Below are 16,710 nucleotides of genomic sequence, written 5' to 3'. Positions count from 1 at the left end.
ATAAGAGGGCTTTTTCGCAATCGCTAAATTTTATTTCTACTGGGGAGAGTTTTTCTCGCATAAGCAATGACTTTGCTTAAATTATCATGCTTTTGGTATAAAACAGCACTCATGCTTATATCTGTGTAACCTGTCTCTAAGAAGAAAGGTCTACCGCCTTCAGGGTACGCTAAGCAAGGTGCTTGAGTGAGTTTTCTCTTCAGCTCTCTTATGGCTGTGTCTTGAGTCTCACTCCAGTGCCATTTCACATCCTTCTTTAGAAGAAGTAGTAGTGGTTTAGCTAATTCCGCATAATTATCAATGAATTTGCAAGAATAATTTGTCATACCCAGGAATGATCTCAATTCCTTTAAGTTAGTTGGGTTTTTAGAATTCACTATAGCTTCCACCTTTTTCTTCTGAGTATTTAGCCCTTCAGAAGTAACTTCATGTCCCAATAAGTTTACACTAGTATGGCACCATTGAGCTTTTTGTAGGGATAATTTGACACCTGCCCTTTTAAGTTGGCTGAGGACGTGTTTAAGCGTTGGCTGAGGACGTGTTTAAGCTCTGCAATGTGTTTTTCGAAGTCTGTGCTTTTGATTAAAACATCATCAACATAAGATAAGGTCCCCCTTTCCAGTGCATCAGGCATAGCCTTATGCATGAATACAGCAAATTCATGTCCAGAATTTATGTATCCAAAAGGAAGTCTCTGGAATGCATACTGGACTTTTTGGAATGAGAATGCCAGCTTATACTGGTCCTCCTCATGTACCTTTATGGTCCAATATCCCTGTGCACAATCAATAGCAGTGAATATTTTAGATCCCTGCATCTGTGCTGGGCACTCGTCAATATATGGGAGAGCCAGACATGTACACTCGTTTGTTTAGCTGTCTTAAAGGGACACTCAGGTTTTATTAACTGTACATGATTCAGATACAGAATGTAATTTTAAATTTATTCCATTTAAAAAAAATGTGCACAGTCTTTTATATTTACACTTTTTTGAGTCACCAGATCCTACTGAGCATGTGCAAGAACTCAGACTATACGTATATGCATTTGTGATTGACTGATAGCTATTACATGGTACAGGGGGAGTGGAAATATTTATAACTTTGAAAAGAATCTACTACTCATTTGAAATTTAGAGTAAATGCTATTGCATTGTCTTGTTATTTTGCATTTGTTGATTATGGAAATCTACTGTGTTTACTGGTCCTTTAAGTCAGCACACAAACGCCATTGTCCATTGGGCTTAAGAACACCTAGAATAGGATTGTTATAAGAGCTGTGCACCTGTCTGATAATGCCTCTTTCTTCCAGGTTCCTTATGATTTCTGCAAGAGAATCATATGAGGCTAAAGGGAGTCTGTATTGTTTAACAAAGACAGGTGGTGCATTGGGATCTGTTTGTATTCTTGCAATGGTCAAGTCTGTAGTACCACAGTCATAAGAATCCCTAGCAAAAATATCCTTGTACTCCATCAGGAGTTCTCGCAGCAGTTGGCGTTCATCATCACTGGAACAGCCATTAGCTAAAGATATTTGCTCTTCGACTATTTGATGAAATCCTGGAAAGATTTCAGGCTGTTCTATTTCATAGGATTCTTCCAACCTAGAGGTGAGGTCCCCTTGATTATAATTTATATTGCCCCCATAACTCTGGGTATTGGGGTGTTCTTGCGCTTTGATCGGCTAATCAAACACCAGGGAGGCTTCTTCAATTTTACAGATACCTTCCTCTGAGCTGAAGGGATAAATAGACTGAATTGTAAATAATCCCTCTGGTATAGATGCAAACAATTGTTCTATTAATTGTTCTTAAGTTAAGTATCCTTCAGGTATTAGCCCAATTACATTATTCTGGAATCCAAAAGTGTAATAACTTGATTCCAGCGCATATCCTATGGTTGTTCCCTTGGATAAGGTTATATCCTGTGGGGTCATGTTATGCACATTAACATGTATTTGAATGGTTCCAATATTTACCATAGGAGTATAGGTCATTGTGATACCCAGATTTTGTATTCTATGGGAGAGGCAAATTAGTGTTTCAGAGGTTTTTAATTTCTGACCTCTCTTTACCTGTAAGGATAAGAGGAATCTATCAGCCCCAGCATAGATTATAACATCATTAGATACCTGCATATTCACAGCATGCAGCATTTGCTGGCTTGATTTCAGGGTTGCATTTTCATCCAGAAAAACTTCAGGGTCCCCCTTTAACCTGCTCCAGAGGCAAGAGTTAATCAAATCTATACATGGCATATATATGTAAGAGATCATTGCCAATGTAAATTTGATTATGGGGAGTATTTAAAACTAAAAACAGGTGCTTTGCTGATTTATTACCTATAGATATAGATAATAAGCACATAGCTGTGATGTTATAGCTTTCAAACCTGTCATCCAGGCCGTGGACACAGTGGTCTTGGGGAGAAAGATATTTAATCACCTTAGGTTCAGCAATCTGCGCTAATATGCCTTTGCTTATATAGCTAGCTTCCTGTTTTAAGTTTAATTTGGCATACTTGGTTTGCACTTGTATAGGGATAAATAGATCCTCTTTAACTCTCTCAATTCCTGCGAGGTATTGAGCGTGGCCTCCCCCCTTAGGGATTTTAGCATCCCCCTTGTGGAGAGATATGGTTAATACATCGACGTCTAAGGAAATATTCGCTATCTTTCCAGGTGAAATTTTAAAAGTATTACCATCAGAGCCACTTAAAGGAGTCTGGTCATCTTTTTATAAGATAGTGATTTCAGGTATAGAGTCATTCATGAAATGAATCTCCACAGCATCTGACTTCTCTTCCACCACATGACAGTTATGTCGGGTGCGAGATATATCGGTTTTCTCATAACTGATTGGCCTTTTCACTTGTCACCAAAGTACATTATTTATGCAATCAATTATGGTGCTTAATCGCTTCAGGAGATCACTACCAGTTATTAAACGATCAGTGGGTAGATCCACTATAATGACAGGGTGTCTTATGACCCTGTTCCCTAGCTTTAACTTTAACCATGCCATACCCCAAACATTGAGGGGATCACCCCCAACACCTATTAGTGAACCATCAAATTCCCTTAGCTTAGGTTTGTGGGGCGTTCGCTCATTTAGCTGTGTGTAGTCCCTGTGGGATATAATAGTTGCCTGAGATCCAGTATCAATTAATCCCATGTTAGGGTTGGAAACTGAATCCTGGAGCTCAGCTAATACATAATATTTCCCTGCAGTTTCAACTATTTCACACATAAAATTGGCATGATCATACATCTGTGTTACCTGATGCAGAAGAAACTTCATTCTTACCGGTCCCCTCTATAATAGGGTTGACTCCATCTGTGGAAATAAGGTTAAGAGAATGCTGCAAAGGAAGAGATTGGTTAGAGCTTTCAGGCTGAGGTTGCTCGTCATCACAGCTAAATCGTCCGTTTACGGTCTGTAGGGAGAGAATATGATTAGTACCATTATTGACATATATCATTTCATTTGGTATATCTCTTCCCGTCTTTTAGGTAATATCTGAGTACTTATGATTGTGCCTGTGGCCCACTGTTGACCACTGGCTGTACCCCTAAAAAAGTATTATTCGGTAGCTGAGCCGTAAACGCTTGACTCATATTAGCGAATTATTCAACCGATTTAAATGGGTACTAAGCTGATCTACTTGATCGTACAGGTTACATCTACCCCTGGGCCTATCTCTTGATGCCCCATAGTAGTGATTCCTGGACCATTGGTTCCCCTCAGAATCAGGGCCGCTATTTCTATTGTGGCATGGTTGCCCCTGGGGTTCAGCTTGTCTCGCATTATTTTCTTGGTGTGCACTATTTAACTGGGGCAACTGTTTACCCTGAGAATATCTGCGCCACTTATTGTATCTACCTTTACGGGGATACCTTGTGGGTATTCTTCTCTTTGGGAATAATTATTTACCTGGCTATGCCCCCCATCTTTTGCATTGTTTCTCTGCGCCTCAGCCAGTGTTAGGGGAGGGGCAGAGTTAAAACTTTGTGTGGATGGCCTGTTTTCTCGGGCAACTTCTGCATACGTCTTCTTTTTGGACTCTAAATTTAGGGGGCTAGGTGACACCCTAGTTTCGGCCACTACTTTAGGATTGGGCTTTCTCTCCCTTTTATCCCCATGGTCATCGGTTTGCTGTATGGCATATAATTTTGTACTTTCCTTAATCAGACAATCTAACGAACAATTTTCATCAAAGTCTCTAGCTAAATTTACTTTGATATGAGGGGGTAGGGCTTCGTAAAATAAATTAACAAATTCTGAGCTCTCAAATTTGGGATAATTTTCAGCCATACTGTAAGCTCCTTACAGTGTAGAAAGGAATTCAATTGGGCTCTGATTGGTGCCACATTTCAAATTATATATCGCTGCTTTAGCTGTGGTCGCTGTGCGATATGGGCCGAATTCTCTTTTACACCGTTGTTTTTATTTCACTCCAAGATTTGACATTCATATCTTTTAGTGAAGCAAAGTATTTATGATGCTTAACCTCAAATACCCATGGCAGAAATTCAATTTTAGATTGCCCATCATTTATGTTTAATACAGCTAAGGCATTCTCATGAGCCTCTAAATGAGCAATTATGGAAGTTGTTCCCCCTTTGCAAAATGGGCGTGCTGCTCTACTTAGGAACTTGATTATCGTAGGGGTGTCATACACTTTATTAAGTACATTACCGGATTTCATTGGGAACTTATTGTTTGAGTTACAGCGCCTTTTATCTGTCCTATCTTTACTATGCTGAAATTTCACCCGTGCATTTTTATATGTGCTGTCTGAGAAGCTAGCCCACCCTTCTGACCCGCTGTAAGTAACTGACCTCTTCCTCTGAGATGTAAAAATCATCTTGTCCTCCAGAGTTAGGTAATTGCCTAAGGGGAAAAGATATTTCTGGGCCTGAATTAGGGATATAATTTGGGGACTTTTGTCTATCCTCCTGCCTGGTATTTAGAAACTCAATTCAGCATTAGTGTTATTATTCAAAGGTCCCTTATTGCTGCTGATTTGTCTTTTTAATTCATTTATTTCTTGTTCATATCCTTTTTCAGCCCCACGATATCTAGCTTTTAAAGTTTTATTTTCATTTTGGCATTTTTCATAGTCTTCTTCTAAAGCTTTACATTCAGCCACTAATTTTTGATTATATTTATTTAAGACAGAAACCTTTTTATTAGCTTCTAGAACCTCTACCTTTCCGTTAATAAAGGCTTCTTCAAATTCTCATAATGAATCATTTTCATCCCTTAGCTGTTCTTATTGTCTGTCTTGTCCTGCCATTTGGCTAGACATCTACTAGCTCAAATACATTAGAATCGGCCAAGTTTTGAAAATGAATTTGTCACGCCATCTAAATTATGTGCATTTGCTAAGTTGCAGTAAAATTTGGTATAATTCACCATCTTCAACCCACAAATCTTTAACTAAATCTTTGGCTTAGCTTTACACCCCTTAATATACATGGAGACATCGTCCCCAATATCAAGCCTGCTCACGAGGTGGCTCATGGCTTCGAATCTAAGAGTTTTTGCCTGAGCCATTTCATGAACAGAGGATCTTGGGGAGGGCACATTTTCATCATATACAGAGACGCTAGCGTTACTAGCTGAAGACATAGCTATTTTAGTGTTGTACTTAATAAGATAAAATGCTAATACAATTTTGACCAATAAGGAGAGAGAGAAAAAGAAAGAAAAAAAATATTTTCAAAAATATGAATATTAATTTTGAGATATGAAAAATTATTATTTTTTTTAATAATTTGTTTACTACAGTTATATTATATCAAAAAATCATAAATATTAATAATATCTCAGCAGTGTGCCTCCAAATAATATGTCAGTATCTGGCCGGGTTATAATACAATATATTTAATAATTATTCTTTAAAGTAAACCCCCAATAAAAATGCATATACCAAAACAATAAAATTAATGTAAATTCCTAAATTCTTTATATTAGTTAAAATTTATAGACACATTGAAATATATTTGTAGAAAACCAGATATGAATCAAAACTATACACTTTTAAACTGTTATAATATGCTATGCAAAGATCATAAAAATTACCTTATTTCTTAACCTTATTCACAATTGAATTTCATTAAAATACCACATTGAGATACCAAGGTATGGTTTGCTTAACTTCCAGACAAATATATTTAGTCAACTTAGCTCACAAAATATTCTATTTAACTCAAATTAAAAACACCAGGAGTTATATATATTATTAATGTAAACAACCAGTTTATATTCCAATATATCTAAGCTGAAACAAATTCTTTAGTAGCAATACGGTAAATTCAAAAATATATTTATATGGCTATAGTTATAAATTACTTGGCAAACAAAAGACAAACTTAAAACTATGCAAGACTATGGATACAAGCTGAAATATAAATTGCTCTTTTAAAACATCTCTACTGCAGCAATAATGAATAGATTTGTTTTAAATATTACCTATATCTAGTAACCTCTTAAACTTTACCAAGAATAACCAAATCGATATTCAGCTTCCAATATTTTTGTTTCACCTCATATGAAAATAAGTGTATTTGCAATCTGGATAAGAAAATGTAGCCCAATTTGCTTAAAGTAACTGTCTTCCAACACAGCAAATTATTCAGTTACTAGTCCTCCAGCAAAAGTCAGCAGCTTCTTTTCTCCTCTTGTATTCAGCTTATATTGTTTTAATCATTGGTGAAACAATATGATTGGCCCTTCGGATCTGAACATCTCATAGATCAACTTGGGAGATGCCTCCCTGTGCTGTAATACCGTCTCTGATCTATAGATGGCAGCAGACACCCAGGAATCATCAAAGATTGTTAACAATTTAATTACATTCTTATAAAGTGATTATTTATTATACTATAACTTTTTGCATTAATAAAATTCTCTTTTCAGCATCTATTTTTCATTTAGCATAACAGAAAATGTACAATTTGATACCAAACATCATTATTTTATCAATTTCTATGTTAAAATAGAAAATATCCACATATGTCTGTTTATGACTACTATTCATGGGACATCTTGTCTGAAAAACAAGGGACAGATATTATTTTGAAATTAGTCTAACATTTATACATTTATTATATAGATACTAATTTAGAGATCCCATCTCCACATCAGTTCCTCCTGTAATTTTCACTAGATTTCTGGAAAATACATTTATTATATAGATACTTATTTAGAGATCCCATATCCACATCAGTTCCTCCTGTAATTTTCACTAGATTTTAGGAGAACAGAGAAAAATGTGTTTATCTTGAAATCAATGGGTCAGTATTTGTATATACCAATGTAGTTATAATCAACCATTGCATCTCATTAGGCTTCAAATGAAAAGTTTTAGACATTACGTCTCTGTCACTCCAGGGATTCCTGTAATCTAGGTACCATGTTTAGCTTTGTTTGAAAAGATCTAATCTCATTAAGTGGTGAGGTAAAGAATGTTTTGAAGTTTGTACTTGGCTAGGGAGCAAATGCTCTCTTTTGAAGTTTTTGGGACATCCTGTCTGCATTGAGCCTTGAGATGTGTATTCAAATCATATGGGTTTTAAGTCAATTCCTGACATCAGAATTGCAACCCTATAGTAATATCTGATAAAAATATGGCTTCATATATAATATATATATACCGTGGAAGAATGGGGAAGGCATTTTTGAATAAGGTTAGAAAGTTGGAGAGAATCCACAGTGTGCAGGTTTCTACAGGTGCGGAGGCGGGGGAGAGAAATAGGTTTAGCATGTACATTGAAATTATAGGTGAGCAGATGGTGGTCTGAGATGGAAAATGGGCGACAGGTGACATCAGAAGGGGAGCAGAGGTAGGAGAATACTAGATCAAGAGAGTGTCCATCGTGGTGAGTAGGGAATAGGATGGATTGTGAGAGACTAAAGGAATTTGTGAGTGAGAGAAGTTTAGAGGCAGCAGGGGCAGATGGGTTATCAATGGGGATGTTGAAGTCCCCTAGGATTAGAGCAGGTGTATTTGTAGAGAGGAAGTGAGAAAGTCAGGCAGCAAAGTTGTCGAGGAATTGGGAGGTTGGTCCAGGGGGGCGATAGATAACTGCCACCTTGAAGGAGAGGGGGGGAGAAAATGTGGATGCAGCGGACTTCAAAAGAGGAGAAGGAGAGAGATGGATGAGGATGCAGGTGCTGATAGCAGCAGGAGGGGGATAGTAAGATTCCAACATTGCCACCATGTCTCTCACCTGGCCTAGGTGTGTGGCTAAAGTGGAGACCTCCGTGCGTTAGAGCAGCAATGGAAGCAGTGTCAGAGGAAGATAGCCAGGTTTCAGTAATTGCTAGAAGATTGAAAGCGTTAGAAACAAACAGGTCGTGAACAGTTGTAAGTTTATTACAGACAGAGCGTGCATTCCAGAGGGCACAAGAAAAGAGAGGGGATAAGCGCTGTGGGTTAATGGAGATGATATTGTTTGGATCGCGTGACCTTGAGTTTGTATTGTGGGAGACTGAGCGAGAGTGTAAAAGTGTGGAGATTGCTGCAGGGCCAGGGTTAGGAGAGACATCACCAGCAGCAAGCAGTAGTAGCAGTGAGAGTGACAGAAGGTGAGAGTGAGACTTGTAGGAGCGGGTATGATTAGACATAGGAGAGACGTCACCAGCAGCAAGCAGTAGCAGCAGTGAGAGTGACAGAAGGTGAGAGAGAGACTTGTAGGAGCGCGTATGACTAGACACAGGAGAGACATCACCAGCAGCAAGCAGTAGTAGCATTGAGAGTTACAGAAGGTGAAAGTGAGACTTGTAGGAGCAGGTATGATTAGACACAGGAGAGTTAGATGGGGAAGTATTGCTAAGGAAACAGAGTAGTTCATGAGAGGAAAGCATAGGGGATGAGAGAAGGGAGATGTTACAGAAGCATTAGTTATTTTGTTGTGAAGAAACTTATTTCCCAGCAGCAATGCCTGAACCAGCCAAGCCAGCGCCTAAGAAGGGCTCCAAGAAAACTGTAACAAGTATCATTTCATAAAGGGTTAACTCTGTTCAGTTTTGAGAAAACTATTTTCTGAGGCAGGTTTCCTAGCATATTGTGTACTGTAATTAAGTTTGTGATAAGCATTCACTGCTAGGTGATAAGAAGGACTCAATTGTTTTCTTGTGTGTACTTGTTATCTGCGGTGGCCTGTCCAAGGGCTTTGTCTAAATGTGTGATGGGGGATTTTATGCTTCCCCCCCTGGGAGTGCCCTGTGTGCATGTAACCTAAATAAAAAGCAGGCTGTTCATCCCAGTCCTCAGTTCTTGGTTGTCCCTCAATCGCAGCGTTGACTCGTTTTTGTGGGCAGAAGGGTATCCTAGCTGTACTACAGCTAAGGGGGATTATTCTACATTTGCGAGACTCATATAGAATACTATGGAAAGCAGTTTCTCCCCTCTTCAGCAATAGGAATCCAGGCTACTAAGCGGTCCATCTCTCAGCGAGACTAAGGGTAACCGTAACATTTGGCGGCAGCGGTGGGATTTTTCCTGGATTTCCTAGGAGAGGTACAGAACGGATGGAGAGCGCTTACGAAAAATTGAAGCGTACAACCCTAAAGGATTTACTTGAAAGCAGAGGGGGGTACGCCAGCAACCGGCCGAGGAGAGAGCTGATCGCAGAATTGACCGAACTGGATCAGAGCTTCACAATGGCGGAAACACCGACCACGATTAGTGACGAAAAAACCAGGATTGTTCGGGAGAGGCTCTCACTGTACGGGCCGAACCCCTCCATGGAATTGGTACAGCAGTTGATGGCGGAAGCGGACAAGGATATACGAGAGACTCGAGCCCACGAACTCAACCTAGCGAACGCACACCGCAATGCTGAAGCCCCGCAGGTAATCATCCCTGTCGAAAATGCTGGGAGGCCCAAGATACCCTATGCGGCATTTCGACCCTTCCTAGAGAGCGAGACAGGGATTGATGAATATTTGGCGGACTTCAAAAGGCAATGTGCCCTGCACCAGATTCCCAACAGGGAGTGGCCCACGATATTGTCTGGGAAACTATCCGGGCGAGCCCTGGAAGCCTTTCGTACTCTGGGTGCTGAGGAAGTGACACAGTATGAGCTAGTTAAGGAGACACTGTTGCGACGGTACGCAGTAACTCCGGACGCGTATCGCCGACAGTTTCGGGGCACGAAAAAGAAGCCTAACGATACCCATATGGAATGGGCGCACCGAATGCGGAGAGCGGCAAATCACTGGATGAGCGGAAGTAAAGCGGTGACTGGTGAGGAAATTTTACAATTGTTTCTCTTAGAACATTTTTATAATGGCATGGAACAGCAAGGGAAGGAATGGCTGCGAGACAGGCGACCTTCTACCTTAGAAGAAGCAGCCAAATTGGCCGATGAACATTATGACTCCCGTCTTCACGAACCCAGAGAGGTTTACCGTGCACCCCCTCGTGCTGAATTCCGAGCCCCGGTGCCCGCAGGGCCCGCCCGACACTCAGGACCACCCAATAACAGCTCTGAGCGTCCCAGACCGACTTGCCACCGATGCAAGCAACCAGGGCATTTCATGGCTAGCTGCCCCCTTAATACGCACCAGACACCCAGGAATTACAATTACCCCTCTGGGGCATATCGTCCGGCCCGGACCCTCTGTGTTAACCAAGAGGCCCCTATGGAGGAATATTTGGGGCCGCTTCACGAGGCGGACCCTGTATATGCTGCCTCAGATAACCGCCAGCACCATCGGCAGAAGGTATGGCTCGAGGGGCGATCTACCGAGGGATTGAGAGACACAGGGGCTACTATCACGCTGGTACAGAGTCATTTGGTGCCGGAGCACAAGCGATCTGGACAGACTGTGGCCGTTAGAGTGGCGGGGGGGGATGTGTACAAAATTCCAACAGCTAAAGTGCATCTTGATTGGGGAGCGGGAAAGGGGGCTGTGAACTTGGGCATAATGGATAATTTACCTGCCGAAGTACTACTGGGCAATGATTTGGGCCCCATGACTTCTGCCTATGCTCCAGTATGCAACAACGAGGCGGACCCAGTGACTACACGGGCCCAAGCCCGGACGGAGCGAGAACTCTCACCAGTGCGGGAGACACAGGTAAGACCTACCCCGACATTGCCTGACATGTTAGGCCCCATACCCTGGGACACCCCAGATGCTTTCGAGACAGAGTCTAAGACTGACCCGACCTTACAAAAGTACCGGGAACGAGCAGAGACCGGAGGGGGCGGGGCAGATAATGAAACATTCTTATGGGAAAAAGGGAAACTATACCGCTGGACAGAGAAAAGGGGACAGCGTAGGCGACAGCTGGTAGTGCCCCACAAATACCGTCAAGAAATCCTCAAGATAGGCCATGACATCCCCTTAGCAGGCCACCTAGCTGTAACCCGTACCCTACACCGCATTACTCACACGTTCTTTTGGCCAGGGGTACACGCCGACGTTAGAACTTACTGTAACACCTGCGATGTGTGTCAACGAGTAGGAAGGCGAGGCGATCACCCTAAAGCCCATCTAGTAAATATGCCCATTGTAGAGGAACCCTTCAGCCGGGTTGCTATTGACCTAGTGGGACCACTGGCTACCCCTAGTCCCTCCGGTAAGCGCTACATTCTTACCGTAGTGGACTACGCTACCAGGTACCCAGAGGCTGTCGCCCTATCCAACATACAAGCGGATACGGTAGCGAATGCACTAGTACAGGTGTTCTCCCGGGTAGGATTTCCAAAAGAAATCCTATCCGACCGAGGCACCCAATTTACGGCTGAATTGACCCAACAACTCTGGCAGGTTTGCAAAATTAAGTCCCTCCTGAGCTCCCCATACCACCCCCAGACGAACGGGCTGTGTGAGAGGTTCAATGGGACCCTCAAGCAAATGCTCAAGACGTTCACTCAGGAATACCGAGACTGGGAACGCTTCCTGCCGCACCTCCTTTTTGCTTATCGGGAGGTGCCCCAGGAAACGACAGGGTTCTCTCCCTTCGAGTTGCTCTACGGAAGAAAGGTACGGGGACCCCTAAACCTGATCCGGGAGCACTGGGAGGGAGAGATGGAGACTGACGGTGTCCCCATTGTGCCATACGTGCTGGAACTCAGGGACCGAATGGAGCAATTAGCCAAATCCGTGCGGGCTAATCTCCAGTCGGCCCAGAGAAGACAGAAAGTATGGTACGATCGGGGGGCCCGAAAGAGAATCTTTACCATAGGACAAAAGGTGTTAGTACTTAAGCCGGTGAAGACAGACAAATTGCAGGCGTCCTGGCAGGGCCCCTACCAGATCGTAGAGAAAAGGGGAGACACCACTTATGTGATAGCTAGCTGCCACGACAACAATCTTAGAAAGACATTCCATGTAAACATGCTCAAGGAATATTTTGAGCGACCAGAGAACGTGACGGCCGTATGTTGTTCCCCTCAGGAAGGCCCCGACAGTCTACCCATTCCAGACCTATTAGAAAAGAGTCTCCCCACAGGTATAGTGGCTCAGGTTCAGATAGGAGACCGACTTAGCCCCACTGAAAGGGAGCAGCTCAACCAACTCCTACAGTCCAAACACCTCACCTTCTCCCCGAAGCCAGGGTACACTACTTTAACCACCCACCAGGTAGATACTCCGGGACAAGCTCCCTTGCGCCAGGCTCCGTACCGAATCCCCGAAGCAGTTAGGATAGGAATGAAGAAGGAGATCGATGAGATGCTCCAACTCGGGGTAATTGAGCCCTCCGATAGTCCCTGGGCCTCCCCAGTTGTCTTGGTGCCCAAGAAAGATGGGACCACCCGGTTCTGCGTAGACTATCGGAGGCTCAATGAAAAGACCGTGACGGACGCTTACCCTATGCCCAGGGTAGACGAGCTACTCGATCGTATAGCCAGGGGAAATTACCTGACCACTATTGACCTCTGCAAAGGTTACTGGCAGATTCCCCTGGCCCCGGAGGCTATCCCCAAGTCGGCATTCGTCACCCCATTCGGCTTATATCAGTTTAGGGTAATGCCGTTTGGGATGAAGAATGCCCCAGCTACATTCCAGCGCTTGGTGGATAGGCTCCTGGATGGCTTCCAGAGTTTTGCTTGCGCCTACCTGGACGACATAGCGATCCACAGTGAGTCATGGGAGGACCACTTAGCTCACATAGGAATGGTTCTGGATCAGATCCGGGCTGCTGGCCTGACTCTGAAGCCAGAAAAATGCCACTTTGGGATGGCCGAGGTACAGTACCTGGGTCACCGGGTGGGGTGTGGAAAGCAGCGACCAGAGCCGGCCAAGATAGAAGCTGTCGCCAATTGGCCCACCCCCATCACTAAGACTCAGGTCCTAGCCTTCCTGGGCACGGCAGGGTACTATAGACGGTTCGTACCAGACTACAGCACACTTGCCAAACCCCTGACTGACTTGACCAAGAAGAACTTACCTCGACAGGTCCTGTGGTCTCCCCACTGTGAAACGGCTTTCCAGGCTCTCAAAAATGCTCTAATTAACGCTCCTGTCTTGGCGGCTCCAGCCCTTAACAAACGTTTTATCGTCCACACAGATGCTTCCATGTTCGGGCTGGGAGCCGTCCTCAGCCAAGTAGGCGAAGATGGAGGGGAGCATCCAGTTGCCTACATCAGCCGGAAGCTCCTGCCCCGCGAAGTCAGCTATGCAGCGGTCGAAAAGGAGTGTTTGGCTTTGGTGTGGGCATTAAAGAAATTGACTCCCTATTTATATGGGCAGGAGTTCACTCTGGTCACCGACCATAACCCGTTGGTGTGGCTGAACCGGGTCTCTGGAGATAATGGCAGGCTATTACGTTGGAGTTTATCGTTGCAACCCTTCAATTTCACCATTACTTACAGACCTGGGAAACAGAATGGCAACGCCGACGGGTTGTCCAGACAAACCGACCTCAGCCCCGCATAACCAGCGGTCTGGACAGCCTTAGTCTGCCCCGAAAAGGGGTCAGACCGTGTCTGCCAGAGTGTTCCACAGAAAGGGAGCACTGTTACAGAAGCATTAGTTATTTTGTTGTGAAGAAACTTATTTCCCAGCAGCAATGCCTGAACCAGCCAAGCCAGCGCCTAAGAAGGGCTCCAAGAAAACTGTAACAAGTATCATTTCATAAAGGGTTAACTCTGTTCAGTTTTGAGAAAACTATTTTCTGAGGCAGGTTTCCTAGCATATTGTGTACTGTAATTAAGTTTGTGATAAGCATTCACTGCTAGGTGATAAGAAGGACTCAATTGTTTTCTTGTGTGTACTTGTTATCTGCGGTGGCCTGTCCAAGGGCTTTGTCTAAATGTGTGATGGGGGATTTTATGCTTCCCCCCCTGGGAGTGCCCTGTGTGCATGTAACCTAAATAAAAAGCAGGCTGGGCATCCCAGTCCTCAGTTCTTGGTTGTCCCTCAATCGCAGCGTTGACTCGTTTTTGTGGGCAGAAGGGTATCCTAGCTGTACTACAGCTAAGGGGGATTATTCTACATTTGCGAGACTCATATAGAATACTATGGAAAGCAGTTTCTCCCCTCTTCAGCAATAGGAATCCAGGCTACTAAGCGGTCCATCTCTCAGCGAGACTAAGGGTAACCGTAACAGGAGAGATTAGGATAGTGTGGGGATTATTGATGTTGTAAGGGCATGCAGTGAGTTTTAGGAAGATGGCAGACAGAAAGAGCAGAAAAGACATAGAGAGCATTGTGGAGGTGTATAGATAGTAAGGATTACCTGTTAGTGGCACTGCAGTTTCCCGTCCAGTTCTTAACTCGGCCACTTATAATCCAGAGCCACCGCTCAGAGCCAAGGCTTCACAGAGCCAGGTCTCAGCTGTATATAGCAGTGAAATTAGAGTTGGAATGATTTGATTCAAGGCAGCTGTGTTACAAGTAGACTAGTTAGGAAGACTGGAGTTACACACTTGTAAATTAGATGGGGGGGCTAAACAAATAGCTGGGGGATGCACACAGATATTGTACAAGGCAGCTGTGTTACAAGTAGACTAGTTAGGAAGACTGGAGTTACACACTTGTAAATTAGATGGGGGGGCTAAACAAATAGCTGGGGGATGCACACAGATATTGTACAAGGCAGCTGTGTTACAAGTAGACTAGTTAGGAAGACTGGAGTTACACACTTGTAAATTAGATGGGGGGGTAAGCAAATGGCTGGGTGATGCACACAGAAATTGTACAATGAAGCTGAAAAAAATATACAGAAAAAGTCAAATTCAGACATCAGGGGAAATGCATAACAGTATATCGAAAACACATTAAAGGGACATGGAATAGCAACCAGGGCAAAAAATGCAGAGGAGGAAATGCATACCTGTGGAGAGATGAGATGACAAATAGTTAGAATAATGCTTCATGTTGTTAGTGTTGTTTGTAGAGCATTCTAGATGATAGCATTATGGATTTAACTCCAGTTCTTAACTTGGCCACTTATAATCCAGAGCCACTTTGAAGCTCAGAGCCAAGGCTTCACAGAGCCCAGTCTCAGCTGTATATAGTAGTGAAATTAGAGTTGGACTACTACTGAAGTTACTGTCAATATAAATACAGTGCACTAAGGGTAGTGCTATTTGTGACCTTAACATGAAGAATGATCATTCAGGTGTTTTGGTGCCAATGCCTATGTGGTGTTGAAAGATTGTTGCTGATGTCAGTTTGGTGCTTGGTTATTCTCTATGGAAGCCCTGGCATTCTTGTTTATGGACTGTTTCATTGATTCTCACCCTAGTTTATATCCTGATTTATGCTTCTTCTGACTGATTACCTTGCTACTGTCTCTTGGAACAGAACTTTGGATTATTCTTCTATCTCAGCCTTTTGCTGTGATGTTTGGTTCCTGGCTCCTAATCTGGTATTGTACCGTGGCCTGACTACAAACTTCTCTATTAACTATCACATGCTGATCTGCTGCTAATGCTCTTCTGGTGTCTACTCAGATTTGTAAACTGTCCTGGATATGCAACATATATCCTGCAAAATTAGTCTCATTCTTCAACCAAGCTAACTACCTTTTTCTCTTATATATACTGTATTTATATTAAAGTGTTACCCCTAGTGCAGGTCACTGTATCCGTTTTGAAAATAAAATCCATAGGAGCCACAGCCACACTATCCTTAGTGCACTCTTCTTCATCTACCATGCTAACTTTAGGGCTAAGATACTTCACAGTGGAACACACTGAATGAGAGACCACCAGCAGTACACAGGTAAAAGACACTCACCTCCAGCACTTTCTTCATTCTCTCTAGGTCAGGTTGGACGTCAGTACGCAGATCCCTTTCCAGTGTTTGGAGTCTAAGAGGTAGGAAGTGACCATTCAGTGTCTGTCCCTTAACTGTGAGTCTGTCCACACTGAGTCTCTTGAGGAGGGGTACGTGTTCCGGTATCACTTTAAGACTTGAGAAGAGTGGGGATCCTAAAACACAGCCCGTTCATTAGATTTAAATGTAATGAGATCTGTTATACTAGAACTAAAGCTTTCCTGCTATAATCATTCACATACAGAGTTCACTGCTCTATAACCAATATCATGTCCTATGTAATAAAAGACTTTAAAATAAAACGTTTTGTCTTGCTGTATTGGATAATAACTAAATGTAACCACATGAGAAAGATCAGCAGGAAATACCTCAGCTCCCATTTATTAAATGAGAACAAATTTCATCTAGACATAATCAGCCATGCTATGGACTCCTGGTCTGCACTAGCTGACTTACACAGCCAT

General features: G+C 43.0%; 1 protein-coding gene across 1 annotated transcript in view; it reads right to left on the bottom strand.

Moving 5' to 3' along the window:
• Nucleotides 1-16,710, bottom strand: part of DNHD1 (dynein heavy chain domain 1) — a 1,127,964-nt gene that overhangs the window by 828,036 nt on the left and 283,218 nt on the right. The window contains exon 6 of the mRNA XM_053705693.1: nt 16,208-16,401. Coding sequence (XP_053561668.1) covers nt 16,208-16,401 — 194 coding nt within the window. The remainder of the gene's footprint in view (nt 1-16,207; nt 16,402-16,710) is intronic.

This window comes from Bombina bombina, chromosome 3 (assembly GCF_027579735.1).
Source record: "Bombina bombina isolate aBomBom1 chromosome 3, aBomBom1.pri, whole genome shotgun sequence".
Taxonomy (NCBI): domain Eukaryota; kingdom Metazoa; phylum Chordata; class Amphibia; order Anura; family Bombinatoridae; genus Bombina; species Bombina bombina.
This window is presented reverse-complemented; position numbering and strand designations above follow the sequence as displayed.